We start from the raw sequence: 12135 nt of genomic DNA on the forward strand, positions 1-12135 counted from the left end.
TTAAAATTTTGAAAATGTTGAAAGAAAATTAGTGCAAATGTATGTTACTTTATTAAATTCAGAGCTGGTTTTTAAGACTGAAAAATTGGAAATTTCTAAGCCACCTGTTGATTTCAGAAGGGCTCACCTAGCCAAGTAAGGTACCTTTACTGCCCTCCTGTCAGTAGCATAAGAAACTTGATCATTTTGTAATGTGACTTTGAAATCACTACTGAAAATGTGTCATTTTGAAGAAAAAAAAATCCCTTTAGGCAAATAAGAAAACTGCTTTGTCATGTTCTTTTAATATATGTATTATGGAAATAATACCATATTTCCATTTGGTAGAAACTACTAACTTTGCATTGTGATTTCTACCAAAAACTTTCCCATTTGAAGAATAAACCCTTTTTCATAATCTGACAGAGCTCATCCCAACCAAATATTCAGAAATTATTGAAAAGTAAATTTGGACAAAAAAATGGAAATGTTCTCTTTTGAAAATAAGCTCTTCATTTGTCATCAATGTCTGTGTCTTTATTAGTAATTGTGTCTATTTTATAACTTGAATTTTTTTTATTTATTTCTTTGTAGCGCAAGCCTCATCCATTGGTTTGGGCGAAACTGAAAGGCTTTCCCTATTGGCCAGCAAAAGTATGTGGTATAAAAATCAATTTATATATATATATCTTTATTTTGTTGATAAAATATTTTCTAGGACCCTCCATTAGGTCCAAGGCAAGCGACCATGTTAAGCTGCCTGTAAAATCAACTGAAGTGGGAAGAACCAACAGACAGGAGCGAAACTGCCTGAAACATATAGCATCTCCTGATTATTCGCCAGGAACAAGTTTGGACAGTGTTGTCGACCCGGCCGCAGAAATACAGCCCTACATCATTAAATTCGTAGAAGCAAATGGCGCATTAAGCCTAACCGACATGGTTCAGCTGTTACAAGCCAGCGTCGGTAGATCGCCATCTGTTGTGCAGAGGTCGTTATCTACCATTATGAAGGACTAAACATCATGAAAAAAGGGGTTTTTTGCGTTACAGCCCATAAAGGCAGGTGTTTTTTTCCCCTATTCCACTCTGGGCGAAAAGATTAATCGACTTGAATCGTGATATCAAGTCAAAAGCACTTCAGCCAATAGGGTGATGGATAGCTGCTTTGGTCCAATGGGGTTGATCCTGCTGTGACGTCATGATTTCCTGAAGCGTGATTGGCGGCATTTTGCCTTCTAGACCAAAATCTTGACCTATCTCCTGGACTTGTCAAAATCTTCTGTTTTTTACACATACATGCACTCATTTACTAACTTCCATATTTTTTCTCTTCTTCATAGGCTCATCTTGAGCCTGTTTTTAATCCCACTATCAGCCTCTATTGAGCTGGACATGGGGGAAAAATTCTTATGCTAGTCTAGTCTGGTAAAATATTTTCTATTGATGGTTAACTTTAACTTTTTGTTCACATAATAAGTTGAATTGACATTTGTTTTTCCCAATTTTTTAGTTTAGTTCCCTCAAGTTATAGTGCAGTGAGACTTGTGTTATGTTTTCCAATTATGACCAAATTGACTGATTTTTCCAACTCTTCAAAATATTCAGTTGCTTTAGCAATTATCTTATCATTTGGTGAAAATCTTTCTTTTTTCAAGCACAGAGTAATTTACCCATCCACACGGGTGAAGTGTGGTGTGATAACCTTCACCAAAAACAAAATTTGATATATATTAGTAGTATTGTCTTTCAAATTTATTAAACGGCCCATGTTATTACATAGGTTTTCAATACAGAACATATGAAGCTGGTTGTATTTTATAGAGTAATTAATATAGCTTAGGGTTTCTTTTTCAATAAATTATTAACATTCATACAAGTAGAAGAGATGCTTTAACAATCACAAAACTAGGATTATTTATTAAAGCACACAATTTTGTGCAGCAGTTATCATAAACCATTGTCATATATAACCATTGTCAAGTATATGTCATATGTCTGGGACACTATGGGCTCAATAAGAAAATTGTGAAGTCACATATATTTGACGCTGGTAGCAAACATATCATTGATGAGGAAGGAAAGTCAAACCTAAAAGTTTCAAATTTATGTAATGGCTTTGGTATTGAGTGATCTAAATCTGTGTATTTTTTATTTCAATTATACAGGTGTAAGATAATTTGAGCCAAATCAAAGAAAGTTATCTTTGGCTCAATTGATTCAGTCATCATTATGGTGTTAAAATAATGTGAAGTAACTTCTAAATTGTCATGTCTTTATGAATTTGATTAAATCACATTTTTCCTCATTTTGTCTTTATAGATGATTATTTATTTATCTAAGTTGATTAAAATTCTTTTTTACCTAGGTTGTAAGAATACAGGATTACAACATTGATGCTAGGTTTTTTGGTGCTCATGACAGGTTTGAATTTGCTATTGTTCTTTTGTTCAATCTGCATAGTTTGAATGTTGTTAGATTCTTAATATTTATGCTGCTTAAAGTTTGAGAAAATGAAGAAGCCTAAAAAAACTGACAACATTGTTTATCAAAGTGAGCAACAAGACATAAGACACGTGTACATCTCTCTTATTGTGGGATTTGTACCACATTGTAAAAACCAGGGAGTTCTTCATGACATTGATATTGTTTTTCCTAGATATTTATCTTCATCATTGGTTTGTTTTTTGTTTTGTTGGTAATTAATATTGCTATAGCACATGATTAGTAAGCTTGATAGTCTGAAAAATTCTTTGAAATTTTCAATACAGCCTGCAACTGTGTAAAAGATTGAAAATCCTTGTTATAGTTAATGTCATGCAATGACACCAAATTATGTGGTAAATGCTGGGGGGGGGGGGTCTTAAGCAAGTTAGGAGTGATGGTTGACACGAAATTGCTGTGTGAAAAATAAAGTTATATTGATTATAATTTTCATATCAATGCAAATTTGTTTCTTTATTTTATGTATGTGTATCCATCACATTTTCTTGCCTTCACTCATATGTATGATTGATTTTAATTTGTAGAGCTTGGGTTTCTGTCTCTCAGTGTTATCATCTATCCAAAGAAATGCCCACAACCAGTAAGCCAAAGAAGAAAGGAAATTATGATGTTGCTCTTGAAGAGCTGAGTATTCATGTTGCACATCTGGAAAGAAAATATGGGAAATTTGAATATGCACCTTATAGAACACCATTTGATCCTGATAATAAAATCTTTTCTTTCCATGGCATTGATATTGAGAAGGTATTTTTTTTATATTCTTATTTTAATCAATGACTGTGCCAGAGAATATTTTTTTAATGTGCATAAACCTGTTGTTTCACGAAGTCCACCTGTGGACACCATATGTAGTTGCCGGAGGTGATAATGACATTTAAATTGAAGTAGCTATTTATCCATAGTTAAATTTTATTTGACTCCACTAAGACTGTTCAATTCTAGATACGGTTAAATATACGGTTTATTAATTAGAAGAAACACACGGCACGTTAACACATATATACGAAATAATAATACACGGACACACAGTCAAAAGACATCTCTACTCTGCAAGAAACCAAAGCCTTCTCTGCCAAAAAGCGAAAGAGAGGCTAAGAAAAGGCGCGCGCACATAACGAGGTGTTGGCAGATTTATGCTATTCGAAACCAACACCTACACACTCTTGCCGACAGCATCGCCACACACCCTCATGTTTAACTGTTTTGAATGGTTTTAAATGTTTTTTAATGGATTCTTTTTTCAAATGAAAGCAATGAGAAATTCACTCATATGAGAAACTCACAAAATGGTCCTAGTAAAGATATTGATCCTAATAGTTAATTTTTTTAAATTAAATTTTCCTTTTAAGAGGCACTTTGACATATAATAAACACAAGTCAACCAAAAAATATTTTTTTTTTATCCAGTTGGGGTTGAGGGGTGTGAAAAGGATATAACATATATTATTAGTAGTAGTTTCATTTTATTTATTTTAAATATAAAAATCTGGTATTTTTAGTTTTCTAAAATCAAATTTATGTTCCAGATTTCTGTCAAAGAAGAGTCATCAACACCTTCAATAAATAATTGTACACTAGAAAGTTCATATGAGCTACCGCTACCTACGACCACATGTTCTGATTCTGGTAAATAGCCTTAATATAATTTTTTAAGCATTTCTCAAACTAGTTTATAGCAATGCGAAGCATTTTGCACATCATTTTACTGCACTTAATTTTCAAAGTTCATCTATGAGGATTACCTTAAATAAACCAAACTTTGGTTAAGCCATTTCTCGCTGTATACCTTTCCATTTGTAAATTAAATAATTTTTAATTTTTTGTAAATGAGCTGTAGCTCATGTAAAAATTAGCATTTTTATGCTAATCTTATTATTACTGTTTATCTCTTGTAGAGTCTAATATCAAAGTTTTACAAGATGAAAATGAAATTTCGAAAGAAGCACTTGCAAGAGTGAGTCGTTCTTTAAGCTTTGAATCCTCCAGCGAATCTCAAACAAATGATTCCAATGCAGCAATTTCTCCAAAGAAAAATGTTCCCAGTGGTGTGTTCGAAATTAGCAAAGAAAAAGACCAAGACAATGATTGTGAGATTAAAGACCAAATTTCTGACATCATTACACCTTCCAGTCCAGTCAATGGTAGTGGGTTTGAATCTACCCTGAAAAAACTCAGACAGATACTTTCTATGGGTACTGATTCAAAGGATGGTTCCACAGACATTGCATCAGAAGTGGAAAAGGGAGAAGTTGATTACTCTACAAAGAATGAATTTCCTGTTGATGAAAGAGGAATAAAAACTAAGACCTCTGACAGTGGCTCTTCATGTGCAATACCATCAAGTAGTTCTATTCCAGTGATGGACATTGATCAAGTAAAGGTGATAGATGAGAACCAGCACTTGCTGTGCAGTAGTAATGAAAAAAATTTATCTGTGTGTGCTGATAGCCCTCACAACAGAGTTTCAATCAAGTCAGACCAATCAAATAGTGCTGTTTCTTGGACTTCTGAGAACAGAAAATCTCCAGTAAATACTATAGCAGATGAAGACCTAAGTAAAGAAAATGAAGTTTCAGAATATCCTCATAATGTACCCTCAGCTGATACTGAAGTTCCTCATAATTCAGGTGATAAAAATCTCACTGTACCCATGGATTTAGAAAATCCTGTTCCTACCATCACTTCTAATGTTGATAACACTGTAGTCAATTTGCTGAAAGAGGTCCAAGATAGTTTGAGATCTTTAACTGATAATCAGATCACTTCTGAAGGGAAAAAACAACTATCAACCTCTGAGACAGAAAAAAGTGCTCCTAGTAAGCAAGTTGAAGGAACTAATGAAAATAATACAAAAGCTCTAGAGGATCACTCAAGAAATAAGGAACTTGAAGATAAGATTGCTGCAACTTCATTTCCATCAAATAATGAAAAGAAAGAAATGCCGCCATCTTCAGATACCAAAGCAAGTGCAAATGTCATCACCACACCTCCTGCTCCAAAAATTGATGCGTTCAATTTGAAGCTTGATAAGACTATTCAGTCCTGTCTGGCAAAACTTGGCATGACTGAAATCAAAGACAGCCATTCCGCTGCTTCTAGTGAATCAGGAAGTGATGAAGAAAGTGAAGAGGAAGAAGGTGCAGAAAAAGAAAGCTCTGCGTCTGATGAAAGCTCTTCAGAAGAATCAGAAGAAGAAGATGATGAAAGCTGTGAGTCTTCATCATCATCGTGTGATGAATCTGAGGAGGAAGAAAATGAAGAGGAATCGCAAACGAAAGACCAAATATGTGACAAGGAGAATCCTGTATTGGAATCTCTAGAAAACGCTGAAAATGTTTCCAATGAGGAATCTGATAATATTCCCTCGGTTTCATTAAGTAGTGATGGAGAGAAAATTGATACAGATGTATCTACTCCAATTAACAACAATCCTCTTGAAGATAAAGCAGCCAGTTCTAAAGCCTTTATCAGTGATTTTTCTGTAGATAATGAAGTAAATAAGACAGAGACGATGGACATTGACTCTGCAAGCTCAGAGTTTTCTCAATCTAATAATAACGTTGAAGTGCCTGCATGTGGTAGCAAAACTGAAAATGGTGGGGATACGGAACATGATGATGTTCTTCAAACTGATATACTTAAATTTCAACAACTTTCTTCAACTACAAAAGAAAAACCGCTTGCAAATGAAGAGAAAGTTTGTAAAATTTCTAAAAATGATGATATTGGTGTAGGAATTGTTGAAAGAAAAGCAGAGCAAGAGTTGGTTAGTAGTGTGAAGTCCCAATTGTCTGTTACTTTAAATCGTGATGAAGAGAAAATAAAAGAAGATCCATTGCGCAGTGAGCCACCAAACGAAGATATGAATGATGGCCTTGGAGTCAGGTGTGATGAGAATTTAAAAGAAATTAAGAAAACTGGGCCAGCATCTTCAGACGAACTGTGCCACAATGATGAAAACATTACAAGCATAAATGATGAAGTCTCGTTATTGGGCAATAATAATGGTGTTCCGGTTGTGTCAAATATTGCAGAAGACAGCAGTGAAGCTGAAAATGCAACAGTTGGTGATGGGGAGAACAAAACATTCAGTCATTCTATATCTAATACAGTACCACAAAAGGTCTCAGAGCCCATAGAAAGCTCTGCTTCAGATGATAGCAGAGATGATAAGAGTATAAAAGAGGTTAAAAATACAGGAAATGTCAGTGGTGTTTCAAAAGTCATTGACTGTATTGAATTAATTAGTTCAGATAGTGAAGAAGAAGAGGATGTACAAGAAATTTTGAAAGATCAGAGCTCTAGTAAGACAACTGAAGAAGACTCCATTATTGATGTCTCATCTGATGATGATGAGGAATTTACTGAAGCAAAGGATGCTTCCTGTACTTCAGATGAAACTCTTCATCATAATGAGTCGAAGCCCAGTGGCTCCATGAAGAGGAATTTTGAGAATGATGGGCAGAATTTAATAAAAGATAGTTTAATCAAGAAATTCAAATCTGAAGATCCTGTAAATATAAACATGCATTTTGAAAACAATTTCAGTATGAAATTAAAGTCAATGCCATCAGCAGTTGACACAAATAAAATTTCGCTGTTGAACGAAACTCCAAAAGACTTAGATATAAAAATGAGAAATGTAAATATCGTAGAAAGTTCTGTATGTAAAGAAGAAAGCATCAGTAAGACCTCTGCTGTGGTGAATTTAGGTGACGCTTCTATTTGTAGCAGTTCAATGCAAATCAAGAAAACAGATGGGGATTTAGCAACTGGAAATATGACTGAAATTATTAGTGATGATAAAAGCAAAAAGAATAAAGTGGCTGAGAACTTGAAGGAAGATATTACTTTGAAGATCGAAAGTGTTAGAAGTCATCTATCAGATGCTTCTACAAATAAAGAATCCCAATATGGTAATTTTTTTACTTTTTATCATTTCAGCATGCATTTATACTTGAGAACCACGCACACATACACACCACGTTAATATTCTAACAGGATCCTCTATTAGGGTTACCAGATTCAAAAACTGAGAAAGTCGAGGAAAAAGTGCTTGTGCACGCACCCGTAGTGACGTCACTTTTTCAATTCCTATAGCAAATGGTGTCACTTTTCTGAGAAATAAAACCAACTGGAACAATAACTTTTTCCAACACTATAACATAACTGCTAAAAAAAAAGCAAAAACAGGAAAAAATTCTGGGAATTTAGACAGCAATTGATCAATACATTTAGGGAGAAACAATGCAAGAAACAAAATGTTTCAAACTAAAAAAAATAATATTAGAAGCCTGAGAAGGAGAACAAAAGAAGGGATTTTCCCAAACATAGGAGGACACTTGAAATGGCATCAAAAATGAGAACATCTGGTTCTCAATGAGAACACAAAACTACCCTCTAACACAGAGGTCTTCAACCTTTTTCTATGGTCTTCTCTAAAAATGCATAGAAAATATTTTATGTCGTTGGATAGCACTTGGGTGTTCGCAAAGAGAATTTTGTGATCCTTGGTTAGGACATGCTCCGCTTTGGCTGACTTGTCAACCTGACCCAGTCTACAATTTTGAAATGTCAAAGGACAAAAACTATACATCACGTCGGCCAAAAAGCCTGAAAACTTTGAACTTGAATCTAATTTACATGATGGCCACGAAAGTATTTTTTGTTTCGGAGAGCAATATAGAGAGAGAGAGATTTCGATTAGTAACATGAAAGGTTCTGAAGTCACATGAAAACTTTCACTAAAACAGATATTTGACTCATCAGAATTCCAGAAGTTTAACATTAATTGGAGTGTTCTTTAAAACATGATTTATCAATTGTGCTATATCTTTTAAACTAGTATCGTGAAGAAAAATCCACTGAATATTTTTTTTTGTTTTTTTGTTTTTTTTTTTGTTTTATTCCAGAAAATGCTAGCAGTTATGATTCGCCACCAAAGAAAATATTTCTTATGGAAAGTGACAGATCAGCAAATAACAATCAGGTATCTAATCGATTTCATTTTATGAGATGTTCATATTTAAATGCATGTGAATGATTATATATATTTACAAAATCATTAGGCATTTTATCATCTATGTTTCAGACTTTTTTGTGTGCACTGTAACAGAATTTTAACATCTGTCATTACAATGCAGCTAAAAAAACGTGGTCTGATTAAATTCAATAAAATTTACGTAACAAAAAGAAATACAAAAAAAAATTCCCCTCAAAAATTGCCAAAGCTTTTTTTACAAAACCATACATGCATATTGTAAACATTCCTCTGGGGAAAACTGATAAAGCTCTTAACCAGATAGTGCTTAACCAAGTAATCCAAGTATGGAACTTTTAACACCAAGTATGACTGTGGCTACTGTTTGAGGTCACAAACTGGTGTACTGATGGTGTCGTTTGGGTTGATACTTTTTCAGGAAACCTTTTGGGGGCCAGAGATTGTGCATTCTGTGCTATAAATTATGCCTAAAGATTATTTGTAAAAAGTTTCATGCATAAGTTTTAAAAAAAAATTATTCTTTCTTTAATACATTTATTCATTCAAGGCTACAAGAGTGGGCAAGCCAGAACATAGTGTGGAGAAGCTAAAAGAAATTGTACAAAGCCAAAGAGAGACGATTCGACTGTTCAAATTAAAAGTTCAAAAGATGGAATGGTATCATGCTCAAGAAATGGCAGAACTTCGACATAACATGAGTAAGTGAAATTTTCGTACAATGTATTGTAATATAACTAGGGGATATTTGGAGTTCTGTCCTCTATTTCTCTTGCATCTATTGCTTCACACATGCCCAACAATTTTGATCATGAGACTGGTTCTTTGCAACAGAAGTTCGAGGTATCCCAAGAAGGAACTTGAATTAACTCATATAACTCAGATATGGCTGCTCACTGTATATTCAATGAGAACTATTTGCCTCAGGGGATATATGTGTATCTGAGAGACATTTTTATTCTATTTAGATTTTAATGTAAATTTTTAATCTTTGTTTTTATTTTGATAAGGAATAACTGAATTTATTTGCATAATTTGAACAATCATTCTGTAATAATCAAATAAAATGGAACTCTTAAGTCATAGGGCTTGTGGTGTGACTCATTTGACAAAGATGGAGGCCGCATTCATTAATAAACATGTACAATATCTAGTAATAGATGACACAACAATTAAGCATACATTCACAGTGGTAAATGTAAAAAGACAAACAGCACACAACCACGCTGGCCTTTTCAACTATTCAAACTTTTCTTTTCCTCACATGTGTCTGTGGCGACGCGTTTCCTTCAATCCTGCAGCACCATCTAATGCAAACACAAGCCACAACAAGCAAAATGCCCAACAGGGTGGCTGACAAAAAGATGCCTGTAACAAATATCAATGCCATATATTTCAAAAATACAGCAGCCAAATTAAAAATGCAATCCAAAACTAAACTAAAAAGTATATATATATATACATGGTAAAATAATTAATAAATATCTTACCTTAAAATGTTAGACTTTATAAAAAAATGTTTTATGTGTTCCCAGTTTAACCAGTTAATTCTTTTTTATCTGGATAGAACAGTTTTTTTTTTTTTTTTTTTTTTTTTTTTTTGTGGATCACTATTTCTCTTTCTTCCTTCCAAGACCTGACATTGATGGAGATGAGAGCATCATTAGAACTGAATAGAAAAGCTGAAATGGCAGCTGTTGAAGCCTTGAAAAAACAGCACCAGAAAGAAATTGACAAAGCGGTTTCAAAGACAAAAGAGAAGCAGTGGGTGAGTATGACGTGCATGACTGGAGAAATCCCAGGGTCAGGTCGCCGTGGCAACTAAAAAATTGGAATTGGTGCCTACCATTTTTTTACATATGATAGCTTAATTGAAGTCAACGGCACAAAATTATCGGATATTATGCCAGCATGTCTGCTAGTATGTAAAGAGATCCTTAAGTCTTGGATAGGTAAAAAAAAATCACCATTTTTGGCCAGTTTGTGTCAGGAAAAAAATTTCTTGGCGCCAAATGAAATTTACTGGCACCTTAATTTTTTTTTTTTTTTTGGATTTTTCAAGCCTCAGACATGTGCGTATGATTGTGCTTCTTCAACCCTTCATAGTTTTTAAATATCAAAGTTTGTTTGAAAGCAGAGATTTAACTCTGTCATCCTCTATTTATTGTACCCTATTGTCAGTCATTTTTATGACTTAATAACTTGTATAAGTTTTTCCACAAGCAAATTTCATCTCACATATGCATTGCTCCTCTTCCTCAAGATATTTTTAGTGTTTCCACAATGTTTTCTTTCTTTTCAAGAAATGAATGTTTTCTAAATATTTGTAAACTTTGCTAATGATTTTAGTGCTTTGAGCACAGAATTTGTGGAAAATGCTTCAACTCATAACTTAATAATATTGCAGCTGATGTGCAGTAAGACTTGGTTAATTCAATTTTTGGATAATTTGTACTTTTATGAATTCCAATTTAGTTTTCTATCTAATTTAATGTTAAAACTTTGAGTTTAATTCAATTTTTTTTTCAAATTTTTTGTATGATTCAAAGTTGGGGGAGAAAAATCATAATTTGTTTTATGAGCAAATTTAGTTTGAAAAATTCTACAAATCAAAGTCAAGCTCTACTTTTCTTTACCAAGTTGGTAAAAAACAAATCTTCAAAGACAAATAAAAGTTTTAAAATTCTGTTTCTTCTCTACTTTTTTTTTATATTTATTTAATGCCTATTTTAAAATTGTTCAGCTGGAGTGCATGGAGAATGTGTGATTAATTCACTTGATAATGATTGTGTTGTTCAACCTATGGATTAAAATATACCATTCAAAATTTGAATATTTTTGTCGTCATTGAGTATGAAAAGTATAAATTGTGATATGTTAATGAAAGTATATTTCCTTGATAGCATAAGTAAAATTTGGAAACAGTTTCATAACGGATGATCATCAACTTTACTTTTTGTATAAATCAGGCTTTTCATGGTAAAAAAATTCTGCAGTGATGCTGGTTTCAGAACAATGCAACAACGTAGCAGCTAAAATCAATTGCACTAATTATAAATTAAAATTTGAGAAACAGTTTTGCAACTGATGATAAAATTTTAATTATAAAAATTATTATCCTATGTGAGTGTTGATGTTTAACTTGCAATTTGTAGTGATTTCGTGGATTCAGGACAGATTGATGGGATAATTTGAATTTTGGATATTTCAAATTTTTTCCTGGTGACTTTGAGCTTTGAATTAGCCGAGTTCAACCGGTAGATAGCAAAAATGTTGTTAATGAATTTTTGGTTACTTTTATATCATTTACGTACATAACTTTATGTGCATACAGTGAAACTTTGTTAGTGGGTTACCAGAATAACATGTCACTCCGCTTACAGGGTCACATTTTTACAATCCAGATTGTCTTCAATGGCATTCTTATGTTTCTGAACTCCCCTGAGAGATATTGCACCTCCACACTCTGCTTAAAGGGTCACTTATATGAAAATGTCCTTTATAAATTTTTGTAGGTATATAAACTCTCTCTCTCTCTCTCTCTCTCTCTCTCTTCATAAAATGTATGCAAGCTCGATGTTCAACTAATGACTATTGATGGATTTCTCATCATTTGACAGCGTAAGCTCCCACTTAAGGGAGCTTGATAGACT

General features: G+C 33.4%; 1 protein-coding gene across 4 annotated transcripts in view; it reads left to right on the forward strand.

The window, feature by feature from the left end:
• Window positions 1-12135, forward strand: part of LOC149082659 (uncharacterized) — a 61567-nt gene that overhangs the window by 25719 nt on the left and 23713 nt on the right. For all 4 annotated transcript variants that reach the window (XM_089235934.1, XM_089235932.1, XM_089235933.1 and 1 more), the window contains 8 exons: window positions 574-633; window positions 2348-2403; window positions 3009-3228; window positions 4011-4110; window positions 4380-7400; window positions 8397-8473; window positions 9033-9183; window positions 10117-10250. In XM_089235934.1, the coding sequence (XP_089092060.1) occupies window positions 574-633; window positions 2348-2403; window positions 3009-3228; window positions 4011-4110; window positions 4380-7400; window positions 8397-8473; window positions 9033-9183; window positions 10117-10250 (3819 nt within the window). The remainder of the gene's footprint in view (window positions 1-573; window positions 634-2347; window positions 2404-3008; window positions 3229-4010; window positions 4111-4379; window positions 7401-8396; window positions 8474-9032; window positions 9184-10116; window positions 10251-12135) is intronic.

The sequence above is a fragment of the Pholcus phalangioides genome, unplaced genomic scaffold (assembly GCF_987345545.1).
Source record: "Pholcus phalangioides strain wild (caught in Gottingen) unplaced genomic scaffold, Ppha-v1.0 ptg000009l_1, whole genome shotgun sequence".
NCBI classification, from domain to species: domain Eukaryota; kingdom Metazoa; phylum Arthropoda; class Arachnida; order Araneae; family Pholcidae; genus Pholcus; species Pholcus phalangioides.